The sequence below is a fragment of the Budorcas taxicolor genome, chromosome 25 (assembly GCF_023091745.1).
Source record: "Budorcas taxicolor isolate Tak-1 chromosome 25, Takin1.1, whole genome shotgun sequence".
NCBI lineage: Eukaryota > Metazoa > Chordata > Mammalia > Artiodactyla > Bovidae > Budorcas > Budorcas taxicolor.
Window position 1 is genome coordinate 51,377,492 of NC_068934.1, and position 19,504 is coordinate 51,396,995.

Here is a 19,504-nt window from a genome sequence, read left to right on the forward strand (position 1 = left end):
TCAGACCTCTCCACCATGACCCACCCGTCTGGGCCTAGAGGAGCTATCCCACGTTGAAGGTCAGGAACGGTGGCGGTAAGGAGATAGCCCTCATCCAAGGTAAGGAGCAGTGGCTGTGCTTTGCTGGAGCGGCCGTGAAGAGATACCCCCACGTCCAAGGTAAGAGAAACCCAAGTAAGATGGTAGGTGTTGCAAGAGGGCATCAGAGGGCAGACACACTGAAACCATACTCACAGAAAACTAGTCAATCTAATCACACTAGGACCACAGCCTTGTCTAACTCAATGACCCTGCTTAGCTTCTAAGATCAGGCACGTTCAGGGTGGTATGGCCCTAGACAGTTGATGCAGTCTCAAAGAGTTGGACATGACTGAGTGACTGAACTGATCTCAGAAGGTCAAAAATAGCCAAGACACTCTTGAAGAAAAGCAAGGTGAATGAATTTGATCTGTCAGATATGAAGACTTATAAAAGTACTGTAATTAGGAGGGGGAATTAACGGAGGTATTGTAGCCAAAGCAGCGGGGGGGTGACAGTCGGGCAGACGGCACGCACGGAGAGCGTAGCCATGGCTCCAAGTGCATACAGACGGCTGGTCCACGGCAGCAACACTGAAACACAGCAGAGAGCCGCATGGAAAAAAGCAAAGCTGCATCACCACTTAACACCACGCACAGCATGAATCTCAGATCTGCATCCGAAATGTAAAATAATGACGCTTTGGGAGGTAATATATGGGGGCATCTCCCATATATTATGTTGTTATTTACTCAGGAGACAAGAAATAGGGAAACATTCTGAGGTTCCTCATATTAACGTGAAGAACGTTGTCCCCCTGTGCTCACCAGTCCTAAACTATTCATAACCTTTTGTCAGGGCCTATCAGTTTCCTGCCTTAAAAGATGCTTCTTACAGCAGCTGCACCCTGTAACAACCTCCCCCCGACACCCCTTCGACCTTTCCCAGCCCCTGCCCTTCCTGGCTCACGTTTGGTAACTCAGATAACTCAGCTTGGTTGGTCAGCCAGACTCCCTGACGATCTGTCGGGTAGCTGACAATCCACAGTCGTCCCCTTTTTGAGCTACATACAGAAATCCTCACAGGTGAGCTGATACAAGCTCTGAGATCTGCTCCAAAATTAAGTTGAAAAAATAAAGAAAGTCAGTAGGGATGGGTGAGAGTGGCTGTAAATTGTTGAAGCTGAGTAATGGCACCTGGGAGTTTGTCTACTTTTGTATGTCTTTAATTCTCTGTAAGGAGTAAAGTGATCTTTCTTTTTCCGCTCTGTAAAACGGGACGTTCGTTAAAGCCACAGAAAGGTTACAGTCTATTACACGACTTAGCGACTGAACAAGTCTGGGCCCCAGGTTCATATCCTGAAGCACTCAGCCAAAGGTAGCCTAAGACACTGGCTTCTGCAGGTCTGTGAAGGAAGCGGTCACGGATCTGAAAGAAGAGCTCTCTCCAGTGCCCTCCCGCAACACTGCTAGTGCAGAGCTAAGAGGAGGCGCCGTTAAACTTGCCATTTAAGCCTTAGCAGTAGCAGCGTTAGCCGCTGAGTCGTGTCTAACTCTTCACGACCCCATGGACTGCAACCTGCCAGGCTCCTCAGTCTATGGAAGTCTCCAGGCAGGAACGCTGGAGTGAGCTGCCATTTCCTTCTCCAGAGGATCTTCTTGACCCAGGGATCGAACCCGGTTCTCCCACATTGGACGCAGACTCTGTACTGTTTGAGTCACCAGGGAAGCTCATTTAAATCTTAGTTAAACCCCCCAAAACAGAATATTTTTGGTGATTTAGTATTCAGAGAATAAAACTGTGTCATAGTGAGATATATTCTTAGGCCTTGACTATGTTCCCTCGTATGTTCTACTGTGAAAAAATAAAGCTGCTTTTTCTTCCTCACAATCTTCGACCCTGTGAATTCCCGGGGGACCAGTGCAAAGGCCTCTGTGTTCTCACTGCGGAGGGCCTGGGTTTGATCCCTGGTCAGGAACTAAGATCCAAGCCTGCCAAAAAAAAAAAGGAGAATCCTGGACCCTGAAACTGGCCATTATTAGGATCCCGCACACAGAATGATGTCTGATCTGAGGCTTTGAATAGCTATTCACGTAACCTGACTGTTTTCTGTGTGCCCGTAACAAGGACCCAGCTGGGCTTGACGTCCCGGGAAACCCTGGGGCTCTCCCTGGAATCTGTGGGTCCCACGTGGTGTCTGTCTTGTAGCTTCTGTTGCAAAGTAGGGTCCAAACCAGGCCAGGCCTGAGCCACGCCTTGCTTGCTACTCCAGTTCCCATCAGAGGCCAGTCCACCTTACCTGCTGCATTCCAGCGTGAAGTGCTGAGCCGGCTACACGTGGGTGTGGAGGACACCGGCCGGGAGCCGTCTGGAGAGAGTGCCAGCAGCAGGCACAGCGGGGCACGGCTGTTCAGATGTGACGGGGACAGCTCATTACAAGCTCCCCTATGACTGGCACCCGCGGGCCTGCCTGCCCCTCCTTGCCTCAGCCCCGCCCGGCTCTGCCACTCAGGCCTCGCCTCAGCCTGTCTGTCCTTCTGCAGTAGTGACCGCTTGGGACCTGGAGCCGCTGTGATCAGAGCAGCGTAGGACAGCGGGTGTGCCCTAAGCTGCTGCCCACTAAGCTGCTGTTTTTCAGCCACTAAGTTGTATAACAGAGTGGACCCTTTCTGTGGGCAGCAGGAGGCAGTTCTTTGGGGCAATGGGCTTGTTCTGTATCCCGATTATGGTGGCACTCGCTCTATCCAGACATGTCATAATTCATCTTTCACTGTATGTTAATTTTTTAGAAGTCAGTATGCCTGCATGCTGATTTTTTTTTAAAGATAGGAAGATCCTTCCCATGAAGATCTGCCTGGTCACTTAAGTGTTTGAGGTGCTAAAAAATCTGAATGAGTACTAGGGTTTTGAGTATTCTCATGAAAGTGATTAACTGGTCAATGCTGCTAAAGTTTAGTGGTTGTAATCTGCCAAATTTGTGCAAGAAGAGGCCACAGCAGCTGTTTAAAAATACAAACACAGAAGACAATGAGACACCACGACCCATGCTCCAGTGGGGATGCGACACTGGTGCAGCCACTTTGGAAGACCACTTGGTGGCTTTCTGCAAAGCCAAACATACTCTCACCTTGCAATCCGGCAGTCACGGCCCTTGATGTTCACCCAAAGGAGTTGAAAACTTACATCCACACGAAAACGTGCGTGTAGACATTTACAGCAGCTTTACTCATAATTGCCAAAATCTGGAAGCAACCAAAGCAAGCCAAGATGTCCTTTAGGAGGTGAGAGTATAAATAAGCTGGTGTCTCAGACAGTGCAGTATTATTCAGCACCAAAAGGAAATGAGCTGTCAGCCCATGAAAAGACATGGAGGAAGCTTAGGCCTGTGTAAGAGAAAGGAGCCAGTGAGAAAAGGCCACACACACACTGTACGACTCCAACCACATGGCACTCCCGAAAAGGTGAGAAGACTCCTGAGAGTCTGCAAGGAGATCCAACCAGTCCATTCTGAAGGAGATAGTCCTGGGTGTTCACTGGAAGGACTGATGCTGAAGCTGAAGCTCCAGTACTTTGGCCACCTCATGCGAAGAGTTGACTCATTGGAAAAGACTCTGATGCTGGGAGGGATTGGGGGCAGGAGGAGGAGGGGATGACAGAGGATGAGATGGCTGGATGGCATCACTGACTCGATGGACGTGAGTCTGAGTGAACTCTGGGAGTTGGTGATGGACAGGGAGGCTTGGTGTGCTGCGATTCATGGGGTTGCAGAGTCGGACATGACTGAGCAACTGAACTGAACTGAACAGAAACAGTAAACAGGCGCTGGGGACAGAGGGAAGGACAGGCAGGTGGTGTTAAGAGGATTTTTAGGGCAGGAAAGCTCTGTGAGGTAGCGTCCACACTAGTGGATTCGTGTTATTATACATTTGTCAAAGCCCATAGAATATGTAACACCAAGATGACTAGTAACGGAAAATCCCGGATGTAGTTACCAATAATGTGCAATACTGGTTCATCATTTGTAACAAATGTCCTAAATGAATGCGCCCTGTTGGTGAGCCTGGGTGTGTCTGTGTGTGTGTGTGTGTGTGAATTCGTACTTTCAGCTCGATTTTTCTGTAAACCTAAAACTGTTCTAAAAAACCAAGTCTGCGGACTACTTTTAGAATGCACATGAAGTTTAACACAAGAGCTGCTGGTTTATAACTCCACTGATTTGATTCGCAGTTTCTGTGCCAGGATTTCAGAGGTGCTGGTTGTAGAAAGGCCGACCGAGGTAGGCTCAGGTAGGCTCAGATCTCCCGCCTGCAGAACCGCACACGAAGGCCCAGGCGCCCCAGGCCCTGGTCTCGCTGGGCCGCAGCCCTCCAGCCCCAAGCTGCCCGCAGCTCCCCGCGCCGTGCCGCGTCCGAAGACTGCGGAAAGGTCACTCCGTCCGCGGCTTCGGTGGCCTCGGCCTGGGTCCCCTCCAGGCCCTCTGGACCGCCTCATCGGGCCTCCGCTGGCGCCTCTAAGCTTCGCACAGGCCGTCCCCCTGCAGGTTCCGCCCGCCGCCCCCACCGGGGTCCCCTGGTCCCCGGGCGCACGACCCCCGCCGGCCTGCCGAGGGGCGCCACCGCGGCGCTAGGGGCGGGCGGGCTGCCGGGGCGACAGCTGGGGGGGCGGCCCTGACCTTCCCGCGCGATCGATGGGGCGCGGCTCTGGCGGCGCGGAGCCGGGGCGGCGCTGACCCCCGCCCGCCCGCCCGCCCGGCTCCCTCTCCGGGCGCCGCTATAAAGGGGCCCGGGCCTCGCGGCTGCTCAGCCCGGTCCGGCGCGCACCATGGCTACGCTGGCCCTGCTGCTGCTGCTGCTGCCGCCGCTGCTGCTCGGAGGCTGCGCCGCGCGCCCCGCGCCCCCCAGGTGAGCCTGCGGCCCGGGGCCTGCGCCCACTCCCCCAGCCCGTCCTGCCCCCGCCCGGCCCTGACCACCCGCGGCCACCCTCCCGTCCCCTCCGCAGGGCCCCGCGACACTCGGACGGGACGTTCACGAGCGAGCTCAGCCGCCTAAGGGACAGCGCGCGGCTGCAGCGGCTGCTGCAGGGCCTGGTGGGGAAACGCAGGTGAGGGGCGGGGTCTGGGAGGTAAAAGCAGGTGAGGGGCGGGGCCTGGTGGGGGAAGGCGGGCGAGGGGCGGGGCCTGAGGGAAAGGCGGGCGAGGGGCGGGGCCTGAGGGAAAGGCGGGCGAGGGGCGGGGCCTGAGGGAAAGGCGGGCGAGGGGCGGGGCCTGAGGGAAAGGCGGGCGAGGGGCGGGGCCTGGCGGGGAGCTCCGGTGAAGGGCGGGGCCTGGTGGAGAGCGCCGGTAAGGGGCTGGCGGGGGACAAGCGACGCGGTGGGGGAGCCCCCCGACTCCAGACTAATCCTGACTTGGGGTGGGGGGCAGCGAGCAGGACACAGAGAACAGCACAGCCTGGACCAAGTCTGCGGAGGGCCCGCTATGCCTGCTGTGGTCGGACGCGCCCGCCCTGCAGGCTTGGTGAGCAGCGGCCCTTCCCCATCCCTCCTCCAGGGCCTCCCTCCCTGAGGCACCCTGGGTCTCCGGCACAGCTGGACACAAGCAGGGTCCGGGAGCCTGGGAAGGGGAAACTGCCGGCGCCGGTGACCAGAGAGGCCTGCTGTCCCCAGGTGGGCGTGGTCTCCCGCGCCAAGACCGCAACCTTTAACCCCCCCCACCCCCCCAATCCCGGCTGTCTCTGCAGGGCGCCCCTGAGGCCCCCCGAGGGTCAAGCCTGGTCTTCCCAGCTGCCTCTTGCACTGAAGGCAGGGGTCATGATGTCCAAGCCGGCCGTCCCGACTGCTGAGGGGACCCGATGAGGCCCTGAGGAAGAAGGACCCTCCGGAGGGGGGCCTGGACAGAGGAAGGGGTGGGAGGAGGGGGAGGGGTTGCATCTGGCACCAATAAAGGAGGAATTCAGACCCTAGCCCCCCGAACTCTCTTTGTGCACTGCCGTCTGGTACCCTCAAAGCACCTGTGGTGTGCGGCTGTCCAGGGAGGGAGGGCCCTGTCCTCCCGAGTCTAAGATGGTGGCCACGCCCAGCTGCCCTTTAAACCTGGGAAGCCAGTGGGGAGCTTCATCTGCCCACTTCCTTATCTGCTGCCCATCCCCTGGGCTCCCTGGGAGCTGGCTGCACCCCTGCCATCCACACAGCAAACATTCAGAGACTGTGGGGGGCTCACATGTCCCCCAGCTCCTTTCCCAGGGAGGCAGCAATGAGGGGGCAAGGCTGTTCTTCAGTCGCTCAGTCGTGTCTGACTCTTTGCTATCCCATGGACTGTAGCACACCAGGCTTTCCTGTCCTTCACCATCTCCCAGAGTTTGCTCAAACTCATGTCCACTGAGACAGTGATGCCATCCAACCATCTCATCCTCTGTCATCCCCTTCTCCTGTCTTCAATCTTTCCCAGCATCAGAGTCTTTTCTAGTGAGTCAGTTCTTTGCATCAGGTGGCCAAAGGATTGGAGCTTCAGCTTCAGCATCAGTCCTTCAGTGAATATTCAGGGTTGATTTCCTTTAGGATTGACTGGTTTGACCTCCTTGCAGTCCAAGGGACTCTCAAGAGTCTTCAACATCACAGTTCAAAGGAAACAATTCTTTGGCACTCAGCCTTTCTTCTTTTCCAGCTCTCAGATCTGTACGTGAAAAACCATAGCTTTGACTATCTGGACCTTTGTAGGTAAAGTGCCACCTCTGTTTTTCAATATGCTGTCTAGGTTGGTCATAGCTTTTCTTCCAAGGAGCAAGCGTCTTTTAATTTCATGGCCACAGTCATCGTCCAGAGTGATTTTCAAGCCCAGGAAAATAAATTTTCTCATTCTTTCCATTGTTTCCCCATCTATTTGCCATGAAGTGATGGGACCAAATAAGCAGGGTAACAATATACAAGCTTGACGTACTCCTTTCCCAATTTTGGACCAGTCCATTGTTCCATGTCTGGTTCTAACTTGCTTTTTGACCCGCATACAGGTTTGACAGGAAGCAGGTAAGGTGGTCTGGTATTCCCATCTCTTTAAGAATTTTTCCATAGTCCATTGTGATCTGCACAGTCAAAGGCTTTAGTGTAGTCAATAAAGCAGAAGTAGATGTTTTTCTGGAATTCTCTTGCTTTTTCTATGATCCAATGGATGTTGGCAATTTGATCTTTGGTTCTTCTGCCTTTTCTAAATCCAGCTTGGACATCTGGAAGTTCTCGGTTCACGTACTCTCGAAGCCTAGCAAGGGGCGAGGACAGGGCAGGGAGGCTCAGCCAAGCAGGAAGAGGTGACAGGCAGGAGACGTCGCCCAGGAGGCCACTCCCCAGTGGAAGGACCTGAGCGTGACTCTTGGCCCTGTGTCCCGGCCTGCCGTCTGGCAGAGTGCCTTGACTACCCGGGGCCTGTGGGGCAGGGCCGGTGACGACAGCCCAGGAGGTGCCAGGGTTGCAGGAGGGCTTGGAGGACCAGGGGTGCCGGCAGGGCTGCTCCGGGAAGGTGTTTCAGGCCAGGAGGTGGGGAAGACTCCACCCCACGCCCCATCACAGCAGGCCCTTCTCCCCTTCTGGACCCCACCCATTGCTGTCTCCCACCTACTGAGCTTAGGTGGCCAAGGAAATGGAGGCAGGATGCTTGGGGGCCTGGGCTAAGGTTCCTCACCAGGATGCCCCTCTGTTGGCACCCACCCCCCCCCCCCCCAGAGCTGCCAGCTGCTCCTGGAACACTCTGTCTCTGTCACGGTGGGCTCACCCAGCCTTGCCTGGAGGAAGCCAGCTTGTTTCTGGGACAGGCAGAGGAGTCCCTGAGACACAAATAACACAAATAACCTTTCCCTTCCAGACCTAGAGGGTTGAGTAAGGAGAGGAGGTGGGCCTGGACCTCACAGGGCTGACTCCTGGCACTGCGCCTGTGATGGTTCTGGCAGAGGAGCCCAGCAGAGGGGCATTCTTCATGGGGGTGGGGCGGGAATACGGCGAGCACAGAAGCCAGTCCCCCCCCCAGCCCAGTCCAAGCCCCGGATCCGCTGCCCCTGCCCCGCTGTGAGCTCCTCTGTCTCGGGGTCTGTGGGGTAAGCCCCGTCAGCCCCTGTACGCGGCCTGGATCTGGTCTCCCCCTCCTTGTGGTCAGAGGGGCCTGGCCGGCGGCCGACGAGGGCCCCCTTGGTGGAGGCCAGGCCTGCAGCCGGCGGTTGTCAAGGACCATAAAGTGGGGCGGCGTCTGGCGGGGCGAAGGTCACCCAGGAGGAGAATGCACCAGGCAGCACCCGGGCAGCTCAACGAGTCCTGGACACCAGACGGGCTCGGACCCTCCGCGGGCCGCCCGCCGCCACTGCCCAGATGGGGACCTGGGTCCTGCTGCTCCCGCTGCTGTTTGCGGCTGAGGCCCAGGCCCAGGGTACAGGTGCGGAGGGGACGGGGGCCGGGCGGGGCAGGGGGCTGGGCGGGGCGCGGGGAGCTGGCGGCACTGACCCTTCCTCCCCGACGTCCAGTCTGCTCCGTGGAGAAGACCTTCCTCACAGTCGAGGAGAACACGAACCCCGGGGAGCCCCTCCTGGACATCTACGTCCCCGAGGGCCAGCAGGTGACCCTTGGACCCTCGTCCACCTCTTTTGCGTTTCGGATCCAGGGGAATCAGCTGTTTCTCAACGTGACCCCGGACTATGAGGTGCGGACAGCAGACCCAGGCTGGCTGTGCCCGTGGGGGCAGCAGGGACTCCCGTGGGACCCCCCTGGGCACTGACACTCCTCCCCAGCTCTCTGGGGATCTCTGGGTCTCAGTTTGTCCATGGGGCCTCTTGGGCCCCCTGGCTTGGCTGAGGGCCTGGCCTCGAGGGTGGGCCCCTCAGGGAGTCAAGCTGCCAGGCCCTGACGCCCGCTGGACGCAGGGCAGGGGGCACAGACCCCGAGCCAGCACCTGCCGCGCTCGTCTCCTCAGCTGGGCGATGGGGACGGTCAGCGGGGCCAGCCGGTCAGGTGAGTCCCACGCCCACCCCCTCACAGGCGAACACAATGCTGGAGGCTCACCTGGAGTGCAGGAGCGGTGGCTCCGCGGTGAGTGCGCCCCCAGACCCCTCCCACCCCCCCCCCCCCCAGCCCACCCCTCCTGGCCTGGACCTCTGTGCTCCGCCCTGCCCGGCCGCGGTCACTCCCTGCTGACCCCGCCCGGTGGCGTGTTCAGGCGTCACCTCTGCCAGCAAGGCCACACTGCCTCCAGCAGACTGTGCCTTAAGCTCCCAACCCCAGCCCAGTGGGTCCCCCAAGCCGACCCGAGAGGCACCCCGCGCGCCAGCTCCGTGCCGCCCTCCCCGGTCCCTCCCCAGCGAATCTGCTGCCTCTGCCCCAGGCCAGGTCCTGCCCGCCCCGGGCGTCCCCCCGGGCCCGGTCGGCAGCATCTTCCAGCCGGTCCTTGGCTCCCCCCGAGGCCCCGCCCAGCCCAGGGCGCGGCCGGAGAACGTCTCCAGTAGAGGGAGGCTCTCTGCAGCGGGGGCCGCGCCTCCCGAGTGGAGTGAATCAAGGCAGAGCGGTGCCCCGCCCCCAGCCCGCTCCCTGGGTAGACGCGGCCTCGGGGAGGCGCCCACCCTCGCGCCCCCTGCCGCGCGCCAGCCGGCTCTTCGGTTTTCCCTAGTCCCGTAGGTGCCCCCAGCCGACATCACAGGGCACCACGGAGATTTCAGGATGAGCCTCTAAAAGATAAGGCTGCTTCTTAACGGCTCGCCCCCATGGTGATGCCCTCACACCAGGGAAGGCAGGGACCCCTCAGCTGTGCGACACCCCGCGTCCCCGCTCCCCCGGGGCCAGAGGCGTCTGTGACAGTTTCTTGCCTGAATCAGGTCCCCAGCAAGGTCCACCTGGAGCAGCTGGCTGAGGGTTTCCTGATTCCCCCGAGTTTTATGTTTGAAGCAATGGGATTGTTTTGCCATTTTCCTCATCGTGGGGCTCAGCTGGTCGCACCCCACAGGGCCTGTGCCGTTTTCCTCCAGGTCACCCGCACCTCTCTGTGCTTTTTAGAGTTAATCTTTATTTATTCACCTGCACTAGGCCTTAGTTGTGGCACACGGGGTCCTGAGCTGCCGCGTGTGGGATCTGTTAACAGTTCCCTCAAAGACAAGAAAGTGAAAGTCAGACCTCTGTGACCCCATGGACTGTATTCTCCAGGCCAGAGTACTGGAGCCTTTCCCGTCTCCAGGGGATCTTCCAACCCAGGGATCGAACCCAGGTCTCCTGCATTGCGGACGGATTCTTTACCAGCTGAGCCACCAGGGACTGGGGATCAAACCCGGGCCCCCTGCGTTGGAAGCTCAGAGTCTCAGCCACCGGACCACCGGGAGTCCTGCACGTCTGTGCTTTTAAAACCACTTTCTGTTCCCTGTTTGTAATGCCTGGAGCAGGAGCCCCAGGCGGAGAGCAGTCTGGGGTGCACCCCAGCATCCGGAATGAGCTCACCCGGCCTGGCCGGGGACTTTCTCCCTCCCCCAGGTGACTCAGCTGAGGGTGTTTGTGTCCGTGCTGGATGTCAACGACAACCCGCCCAGGTTCCCCTATGAGACCAAGCTCTGGAAAGTGCCTGAGGTGAGCTAGAGGGGGCAGCGGCCAGTACCATCTGGGGCATCTGAAGACTGGGGTCTAAGCCTGGGGGTCAGGGTCACGGCCAGACCAGCCCCTCCGCCCCCCAGGACACTCGGGTGAACACCACCGTCGTCTCAGAGACAGAACTGGAGGCCCAGGACCAGGACAAAGACGATGTCCTTTTCTACACCCTCCAAGAGGTCACCCTGGTCAGTGCTCCCAGCTCCTTGCTCTGGGCACGCCCCACCCTGTGGGTCCTCCGGGCTGAGTCCCCTACCTCCCCAGGGAGCCAGCAGTTTCTTCTCCTTGGTGGGTGCGAACCGCCCAGCGCTGCGGCTGGACCAGTCACTGGACTTGGAGAGGTGGCCAAACATGACCTTCCGGCTGCTGGCCCGGGTGAGCAGGCCACTCCCGCTCACAGCCCTGCGCGTGGCCTCGGCCCCCAGCACCTCGGGCCTGACTGCAGGGCGGGGCTGTTGCAGGACACACAGGAGGAGACCACGGAGCCCAGCCACACAGCCACAGCCACCTTGGTCCTGGAGGTGCAGCCCGTCGACCTGCGGCCCCCCTGGTTCCTGCCCTGCAGCTACTCGGATGGTCTTGTCTGCATCCATGCCCAGTACCATGGGGCTGTGCCCACCGGCCACAGACTGGTACTGCGGACCCCAAGGAGCAGGGTGGCAGGGGCGTGGGGCCTGGCTGCCAAGGGGCCGGAGTGGTTGTAATTTTCAAGGAAAAGAGAACCTTCTTTCGTAAACCAACCTTGCCCCACGCCGTGGTGGCCAGGGCCTCTGAAATGCCAGGGAGGGAACTGGGCCCAGTTGTCCTCAGGGAACAGCCAGACAGCCCCCTGGGGCCCAGCAAGTGGGCAGTGGGCTTGGGGAGGATGCTGGGGAGGCTCGAGGGCCACAGAGGAGCTGGGGGGCAGCCGGGCCTGGCACGGCCACCAGATGCACCCTCCCATCCTTGAATGCTGCCTCTTGAGACAGACAGGCATGTTCAGATTGATCCAGTGCCTCTGGGCAAACTGACTCTTTAGCACCAGATCCAAGGAGCTGCAGTGGAGAGTTGTGCTGGGCGACTGGGCTGTGTCCCTGGCTGCCCACTGGTAGCGACCCCAGCCTCCTGGAGGGGCGCAGGAATGCCAAGCAGCGGCCACAGCGCCAGCCCCATGGGGTCCTCACCCCTCCTTGTTCCCACAGCCAGGCCCCCTCATCCTGCACCCTGGGCCAGTCTACGCCGTGGATGGGGACCGGGGCATCGACCAGCCCATCAAGTACAGCATCATCAGTGGTGAGTGGGCAGCAGCTCCCGACTTCCCTCTCCAGGGAACACCCTGAGCCCATCCCTACGTGGGCAGACCTCAGGCCTCCAGAGGGGACCCCGCCCCAACACTCCATCCTCTCAGGAAACGAGGACAACACGTTCTTCATCAGTGCCGACTCGGGAAACCTCACCATGACCAAGAGCATCCCCAGTGCCAAGACCTTCCTTCTGGTGGTCAAGGTTGGTGCCCACACAAGGCCCTGCTCGGGCCCACAGCTACAGCACATGCAGCTCAAGGACCAGCTGGTCACTGTTGTCTCCCAAACCCCCAGGGCGAGCAGGCTGATAACGCCCAATACTCCGTGACCCAGGTCACGGTGGAGGCCCGGAATGCCAGCGGGAGCGTGCCCCAGTTCGCGCAGAGCCTGTATCGTGGCACTGTGGGGCTTGGCTCTGGGGTGGGCGTGGCCATCAAGGATGCAGCTGACCCTTCCCAGCCGCTGAGGATCCGGGCCCAGGACCCTGAGTTCCCAGTAGGCACCGCCTGGTCCTTTGGTCTGTCTGGCCTCCTTCTGGGCGGGGGAGTGGGCGCGAGGGTGGAGTGGTTTGCGGAGCAGCCTGGGCTCAGGACTAACTGGGGCCACGTCTAGGAGCTCAACTCAGCCATCACATATCGAATCACCAACAACTCTGACTTCCGAATGGACGGAGAAGCCGTCCTGACTGCCGCCTCGCTGGAGCACGCCGGGGTTTTCTATGCCGAGGTGAGAGGTGGGCGGCGGTCTCCGAGGGCCAGGGCTCCAGCTGGAGCCCAGGAGGGACAAGCCCCCTTCCTGCCCAGGTCGAGGCCGAGAATACAGTGAGTTCAGGCACTGCGACCACGGTCGTGGAGATTCAGGTCTCAGAACAGGAGCCCTCCCCCACAGGTGAGCCTCCCCAGGACCCCAGGTTGGCAGGGGGAGGGCCCCTTGCTGGGGGCAGTGGTGAGTCCAAGCCCTGTCCCCCCCCAGGCCCCCCCACGTCCCCAGAGACGGGAAGAACTACCAGACCCTCGAGCGGCACCACTTCAGAGGTCCCCCGGCCCCCTGAGCCCTCTCAGGGGTCCTCCACGACCAGCTCTGGAGGAGACACAGGCCTGCAGCCTTCCTCAGGCACCACTCTGAGGCCACTGGCCTCCTCCACGCCTTCGGGGCCCCCCAGTGTGGGAACCAGCCCCTCCCCTTCAGCAGCCTCACCCAGCCGGGGCTCAGCAACCAGACCCTCAAGCGGCCCCACTTCAGAAGCTCCCCAACCCTCTGAGCCCTCTCAGGGGTCCTCCACGACCAGCTCTGGGGGGAACACTGGCCCACACCCCTCCCCAGGCACCACTCTGAGGCCACCGGCCTCCTCCACGCCTGTGCCTGCCGGGACCCCTAGTGTGGGGACCAGCCCCTCCCCCCCAGCAGCCTCACCCAGTGGGGGCTCAGCACAGACCTCGAAACCAGGAACCTCTCCGCCGACGTCCCCTGGGTCCAGCAGGAACACCTGGACGCCAGGTAGCACCCCCATTACCTTTGAGTCACCCTCAGGCTCCCTGACTCATGACTGGGTCATCACAGTGGGGCACGGTTGATCCCAGGTCAGCCCAGCACAACCATGAAACCCCAAGGGAGGTCTGTTCCGGTCTGGGGGAGAGACAGGTCCTAAGGGTGCCAGGAGTTAAAACTGGGGAAGGTGTGGGGGTTGGGGCAGAGCCCAGATTTGGGGTTCAGTGACCCCCCTAGTTCCCAGGGTCTTTCAGTCCACAGGCCCCGTGCTGCCCGCATTCCTTGCTGGAATAGTGGCCCCCTCGGCCTCCCACTTGGAACTGGTGGGCACTGACCGCCCCCTCCCCACCCTCTCCAGCAGCCTGGCCTATTGGGCTCCCTGTGGGGAATCAGTGTACCCACCCCTGGGAACCGCGGCCCCTGGTGCCAGGCCTGGCCTGCTCTCAGGGTGTCCTGAGCTTCCCGCAGTTCAGCCTAGGAGTGCTTGGGATGTGAGAGTAAGTGGGCAGCAGTCACACTGCCTGCAGGGACATCTGAAACAGCCCGAACAGAAGGCAGGCCAGACGGCGGCCAGGCTGGGGACCGGCGCTTTTCGGAGGCAGAGATGGCGGCACTGGGCGGGGTGCTGAGCGCACTGCTCCTCCTGGCTCTGATCGCCCTCACGGTCCTGGTCTACAAGCACTACGGCCACCGACTCGTGTGCGGCTTTGGCCGAGCACTGGTGAGGCTCGGCGTGGGGGCAGGAGCTGCTCGCTGGAGGGCCCCGAGAGGGGTTGCAGAGTCAGAGAGCAGCCAGAGACGGCGGGGCGGTGGAGAGGGAGCAGGATGGAGACCCAGGCAGTGTGAGGCAGCGGGCAGCGTGGGAGTCGGAGGGAGGCTGGTGGTCAGCGTGGGAGATGGGGTCCAGAGGCGAGGAGAGTGGGGTGGGGATGCCACAAAGACTAGGGAGCAGGGCGGAGGGGCAGAGCGCCCGGCCCCCCAGTGTCGGGGGGGCAGGGTGGCTGAGCCCAGCTGGCCGCTGGCTGACTGCCGGCTCCTGCCTACCCCCAGAAGTCCCAGCCTCAAGGGTTTGACAACCAGGCTTTCCTCAACGACTCGGACGATGCCAACTGGGTGCCGGCGCCTAGCCCTTCACCCAGCCACGCCATGCCAGCTCCCCAGGAGCCCGAGCCCCCGGAGCCCGCGCCACCCAGCCCTGAGACCCCGCGTGGGCTCCCAGAGGCCCCTGCCAAAGGCGAGGACGGGGGCAGCCCGGCGGCCGTGAGGTCCATCCTGACCAAGGAGCGGCGGCCTGAGGGCGGCTACAAGGCCGTGTGGTTTGGAGAGGACATCGGCGCCGAGGCCGACGTGGTGGTTCTCAACACGCCCGCCTCGGAAGTGGGTGGCTCTGGCGACTCTGGCAGCGAGGGCAGCGGTGACGAGGCTGCAGATGCCCAGGACGCGCTTGGTACCGACTCCATCCACTTCTAATGCCGCCTCCCCCGGCGTCGGGACCCCGAGAGTCGGCTTGGTGGCTGACCCCACACTCCACGGCGCAGAATAAAATAACATTTTCGGTTCTGCGGGGACGTCTGCTGGCCGCCAGGGGAGCTGTGGGAGCCGCGAGGGGCGGGCGGTCTGGGCACTGCTTTGAGCTCTCGGCGCCGTTTCCCGGAAACCACCTGCTGCGCGAGGGGCTTCCCAGGGTTGGTGCCAGCTGGTGGCCAGGAAGTTCCTCTCCTGGTCTGACCGCGGCCGCCTCGACATGGAGATTCTTCGTCTGGGGGAAGCTGAGGAGCCACTTGGCCAGAAGCCCCCCTCAGGGACTCGTGTGGGAGGGCGTGGGCCCCGGGACCGCCCCGAGGGTCACACTGCTGCCCCTGTGGGCCGCAGTGAGGGCAGTAAGCGCTCTGGGGCTCTCGCGGAGGCACCCGGTCCAGGTGGCTGGACTGATTGGCGGTGGGGGGTGTGGCCCAGAACGACGGTGGCCACGAGCCTAGTGCGGCACGTGGGGCTGGTGGGTGCACAGAACAGAGGCTATGGACGGACGGAACCCAGAGTCACGAAGTTGGGGCCCGAACCCCCTCCACTGGCTTCCTCGGGGCGGCCCTCAGGCAAGACTTCCGACCCCCCCCCCCCACTACCGTTCCTTCCGGGTCGCCGGTGTTTTCCCATCCCTTTCCAAGTATTTTAATCTCGACAGTATTTGAGTATTATTCCCTGAGGAACTGTCACTGGTTAAGAATCCAAAGAGCGCGGCCGCAGCCCCTCCCACGCACCCATCGCCCGCTCTTCCGCTCCGCGATGCGGCAGGTTTTGTTTCTGGAACCCTCGGCTTATCCCACGGCCTCTCCCGGGACGCTGGTTGCTGGCCCCAGGCCCCGCTGCGCTGGGTGAGCGAGGGGAGCGGCTGGGCCGCATCGGGGCTGGGTCCAGGGTCGCCAGGACCCCCGTGCCGCCTCCCGCCGCGGCCCAAGAGCCGGTCCTGCGCACCTGCGCTCGGCTCCGCTCCAGGCGCACGTGACTCCCTCCCCGGCACCTGGAGCTCCGCCCCGGCCCGGCCCCGCCCCCCGCCTCCATAAAAGCGGTTGCTCGCGAGCCCCAGGGGATCCATCTCCCCACGGGTGACTCCGCTTCCTGAGGCTGGACGCGGCCCGAACCTGCGCCAGGTACTGGGGAGGCCCAACCTGGGAAGAACCCGAGTGTAAGGCCTCGTCGGACTCCGGGGTCGATTCTCGGAGCAGTGACCACGGAGGTCGGCGGAAGGCACGGGTCCGGGACGCGCTTCGCAGAGCAGTGACCAGGAGGGGGCGGGCTGCACGGATGACGGCGCGGGGCCCGGGTCTGGAACTCGGGGACCTGGACGGGGAGGTGGCGGTGACGCGCGGGGCGTGGCGGGTTAGGTTTCGTTTTTCCGCAACGCCGGGTTTCGTTTTCCTGCGGCCGTTCCCGTCGCGCCCCCGTAGGGCCCAGCCCGGACGCCGGCTCAAAACCTGTGACGCGTCGTGCGCGCACCGGCCGCATCCGTAGCCACATCCAGCGCCGTCTTGGCCAGGACTCACCTCCGCAACGCCGTGACGGGAAGCCCGCATCTGTGACCCCCCAACACCCGGGACTACCTGTGGAGACTCACAGACAGCCTTCCTCTCCTGCGCCAACCCCCGACCGCCCCGAGACCCCAGCCCTCTGCGCGGAGGGCGTGCCACTGTCTCCAGGCCCAGCCTTTGCGGAGGGGCCAATGGCCGAGGCTCCAGACCGGTGAGCCCGCCTCCCTGCCCGGTGCGGGCCCCACGCCCCCGGCGGCCCCCTTGCGCCCTGACACCTGGCTGCTCCGCCCGCAGGGGAACCCCGCGCGTGCTCTTCGGAGACTGGCTTCTGGGCGAGGTCAGCAGCGGCCGCTATGAGGGGCTACGGTGGCTGGACGCGGCCCGAACGCGCTTCCGCGTACCCTGGAAGCATTTCGCGCGGAAGGACCTGGGTGAAGCCGATTCGCGCATTTTTAAGGTGAGACCCCAGTTCTGCCCGGGCTGGGGAGGGCCGTCCCAGGTCCGCAAGTCCAGGCCACGTGCTCTACACGGTCTTTCTCAGGCCTGGGCCGTGGCCCGAGGCAGGTGGCCGCCCCGCAGCGGTGGAGGTGCCCGGCCGATCCCTGAGAGTGCGCTGCGGGCCTCCTGGAAAACCAACTTCCGCTGCGCTCTGCACAGCACGCAGCGCTTCGTGATGTTGGAAGACAACTCGGGGGACCCTACCGACCCTCATAAGGTGTACAAGATCAGCTCTGAGCCGGGGTGCCGAGGTGAGGAAGGCCGGGGTTTGGGGTGCTGCCGGCAGGGGGACTGTGCTGTGTCCTGGGAGTAGCTGCTAAGTCAAATTTTAGGTTTTAGAAACTGGCGTGGGAGAAGCTGGTGCCAGTTAGGGGGGGTGGCAGCGCTGGAGTGAAGGGAGCCCGCTGGGGCTCCAAGGGGAAGCGCAGCCCAGCTTCCGGGGGCAAGAGGGCGTTGACACCCAGGCGCCTCACTTCCCCAACCCTAATTCTCCCCCAGAAGGCCTAGGCTTTGACCAGGGGGAGGACGAGGCCCTAGAAGATGCCCCACCTGCAAGGGTAAGGCCGCTCTGCATCCGGGGTTGAGGCCGCTCCCTCTCTGGGCCTGGGGGCAGCTCCTTTATGCTGGCACTGTCCTCTTCTGCAGGGCGGGCTCCCGAGGCCATGCCTGGCAGCAGATACTGGTGAGAGCCTGGGGCACCGGCTGAACCCTGAACCCTGCCCCCCAAGCTTAGCTGGAGATGCCGGGGACATCTTGATCCAGGCGCTGCAGCAGAGCTGCTTGGAGGACCATCTGCTGGATCTGATCTCCCCAGAGGCTCCTGGTGAGGGCCTCTTGCAGGGGGTGGGGAGTGCTCTAACCTGCAGGGACAGGCAAGACAGCAGAGTGCAGCCCGGGGGAGGGGGTGCTTGGCAGGGATGGTGCTGGTCACAGCTGGGCCAGTATAGCTGGGCCTCCACAGGCCCAGAGCCCTCTGCTTGAGAGCTGTACTTGCCACAGAGGTGGTGCCTCCAGCCTCAGGCCACAGCCCCAGGAGCCAGGGAACATGTGGCAAAGGGAGGACCTGGGGGCCCAAGTGTCAGCTCAGGCTTCTCTTTCTTTCCAGACGCAGGCCCACCCCCAGAGCCCTGGCAGCCCCCAGAGGCGGAGCCGCACGTGGGAGCCTCTGCCAGTGCCTGCGCGCCGACGGCAGGGGCACCGCCCCTGGCTGGCCCTGGCTGCTCACAGCTTGGTCTGCAGCCAGAGCCCAGCCTAGGGGTCCTGGACTTGACCATCCTGTATAAAGGCCGGACAGTGCTGCAGGAGGTGGTGGGGCGTCCAAGCTGTGTGCTCCTGTACGGCCCTCCCGGCGCAGCTGGAGAGGCTTTGGGGCCCCAGCAGGTAGCCTTCCCCAGCCCCGCCGAGCTGCCCGACCAGAAGCAGCTCCACTACACGGAGAAGCTGCTGCAGCACGTGGCCCCTGGCCTGCAGCTGGAGCTCCGGGGGCTGTGGCTGTGGGCCCGGCGCCTGGGCAAGTGCAAAGTCTACTGGGAGGTGGGGGGCCCCCTGGGCTCGGCCAGCGCCTCCAGCCCCGCTCGCCTGCTGCCCCGGGACTGTGACACGCCCATCTTTGACTTCGGCACCTTCTTCCAAGGTCAGTGACACCCCTGCCCTGGGGCTGTGGGCCCTCCGTGCCCCACCCCCTCACCAGAGCCCTGCTCCACAGAACTGGTGGAGTTCCGGGCCCGGCAGCGCCGCAGCTCCCCGCACTACACCATCTACCTGGGCTTCGGGCAGGACCTATCAGTGGGGAGGCCCAAGGAGAAGAGCCTGGTCCTGGTGAAGGTGAGGGGCCAGGTCCCCAGCCGGGGGGAGGCTGCACACAGCCCCCACCTGGCCTGACAGCACCCTCCCATGCCACAGCTGGAGCCGTGGCTGTGCCGGGCGTACCTGGAGGCTGTGCAACGCGAAGGTGTGTCCTCCCTGGACAGTGGCAGCCTCAGCCTCTGCCTCTCCAGCTCTAACAGCCTCTACGAGGACCTGGAGCACTTCCTGGAGCACTTCATGATGGAGGTGGAACAGGCTGCTTAGGCCAGACCCCCAACCCCTCCCAATCCAATAAAAAGATCTAAGGGGACCTGGCTGGCGGTCCAGTGGTTAAGACTCCACACTTCCGATGCAGGGGACACAGGTTCAGTCCCTGGTTGGGGAACTAAGATCCTACATGCCACACAGCTTGGCCAAGAAAAAAAGAAAAAGCTTCTAAGAACCATGCCAGTGTCCACTGGGGGTAGGCTTGAAGCTTGGGCTCTGGAGGGGCATGGTGGATTCAGCGGATCACACTGTGGGCCCCGCCCCCCACAGGCCCCTGTGCACACCCCTTCCCTCTTCTTCACAGTGCAAGCTCTGGCCACGCAGATGTCCCCCCGTGCCCGAGGGGCAGCCCCTGGGCCCCTCTGCTGCAGATGGGGGCTCCGCCTGCTGTGCCCAAGGCCTGTTTCTGGCCAGTGTGAGCTGCCAGCAGGGTGCCACCTGGGAGGTGGGGGCCCAAATATAAACTTGAGCAACTGTCTGTGAAACACAAGGGAGCAGAAGGCTGACCAGGGGAGAAGCCCCCCG

At 62.1% G+C, this 19,504-nt stretch overlaps 3 protein-coding genes across 3 annotated transcripts; all 3 read left to right on the forward strand.

The window, feature by feature from the left end:
• Window positions 1–4,839: 4,839 nt before the first annotated feature.
• SCT (secretin) lies at window positions 4,840–5,868 on the forward strand. Its single transcript, XM_052662565.1, has 4 exons — window positions 4,840–4,919; window positions 5,017–5,118; window positions 5,438–5,530; window positions 5,754–5,868. The coding sequence occupies exons 1-4, from the start codon at window positions 4,840–4,842 to the stop codon at window positions 5,866–5,868; spliced, it is 390 nt and encodes a 129-aa protein (XP_052518525.1).
• A 2,493-nt stretch (window positions 5,869–8,361) lies between these two features.
• On the forward strand, window positions 8,362–14,852 carry CDHR5 (cadherin related family member 5). Its single transcript, XM_052662338.1, has 15 exons — window positions 8,362–8,425; window positions 8,514–8,689; window positions 9,025–9,075; window positions 10,501–10,593; window positions 10,698–10,799; window positions 10,876–10,986; window positions 11,073–11,243; window positions 11,793–11,883; window positions 11,999–12,096; window positions 12,189–12,389; window positions 12,507–12,620; window positions 12,698–12,782; window positions 12,867–13,391; window positions 13,910–14,103; window positions 14,433–14,852. Exons 1-15 carry the CDS (start codon window positions 8,362–8,364, stop codon window positions 14,850–14,852), a joined length of 2,496 nt encoding a protein of 831 aa, XP_052518298.1.
• A 1,132-nt stretch (window positions 14,853–15,984) lies between these two features.
• Window positions 15,985–18,976, forward strand: IRF7 (interferon regulatory factor 7). Its single transcript, XM_052661874.1, has 9 exons — window positions 15,985–16,030; window positions 16,328–16,619; window positions 16,703–16,865; window positions 16,950–17,157; window positions 17,405–17,463; window positions 17,552–17,729; window positions 18,012–18,539; window positions 18,612–18,730; window positions 18,809–18,976. Exons 2-9 carry the CDS (start codon window positions 16,600–16,602, stop codon window positions 18,974–18,976), a joined length of 1,443 nt encoding a protein of 480 aa, XP_052517834.1. The 5' UTR covers window positions 15,985–16,030; window positions 16,328–16,599.
• Window positions 18,977–19,504: the final 528 nt, after the last annotated feature.

What these genes read in the sequence shown, in the direction of transcription:
- SCT (XM_052662565.1), top strand. Translation starts at nt 4,840, where the DNA reads ATGGCTACGCTGGCCCTGCTGCTGCTGCTGCTGCCGCCGCTGCTGCTC. An exon ending in GCGCGCCCCGCGCCCCCCAG is followed by an intron (nt 4,920 to 5,016) that starts GTGAGCCTGCGG and finishes TCCCCTCCGCAG; the next exon opens with GGCCCCGCGACACTCGGACG. An exon ending in GCGCCCGCCCTGCAGGCTTG is followed by an intron (nt 5,531 to 5,753) that starts GTGAGCAGCGGC and finishes CTGTCTCTGCAG; the next exon opens with GGCGCCCCTGAGGCCCCCCG.
- CDHR5 (XM_052662338.1), top strand. Translation starts at nt 8,362, where the DNA reads ATGGGGACCTGGGTCCTGCTGCTCCCGCTGCTGTTTGCGGCTGAGGCC. An exon ending in ACGTGACCCCGGACTATGAG is followed by an intron (nt 8,690 to 9,024) that starts GTGCGGACAGCA and finishes ACCCCCTCACAG; the next exon opens with GCGAACACAATGCTGGAGGC. An exon ending in GCGGCTTTGGCCGAGCACTG is followed by an intron (nt 14,104 to 14,432) that starts GTGAGGCTCGGC and finishes GCCTACCCCCAG; the next exon opens with AAGTCCCAGCCTCAAGGGTT.
- IRF7 (XM_052661874.1), top strand. Translation starts at nt 16,600, where the DNA reads ATGGCCGAGGCTCCAGACCG. An exon ending in CTCTGAGCCGGGGTGCCGAG is followed by an intron (nt 17,158 to 17,404) that starts GTGAGGAAGGCC and finishes ATTCTCCCCCAG; the next exon opens with AAGGCCTAGGCTTTGACCAG. An exon ending in AGAGCCTGGTCCTGGTGAAG is followed by an intron (nt 18,731 to 18,808) that starts GTGAGGGGCCAG and finishes CCCATGCCACAG; the next exon opens with CTGGAGCCGTGGCTGTGCCG.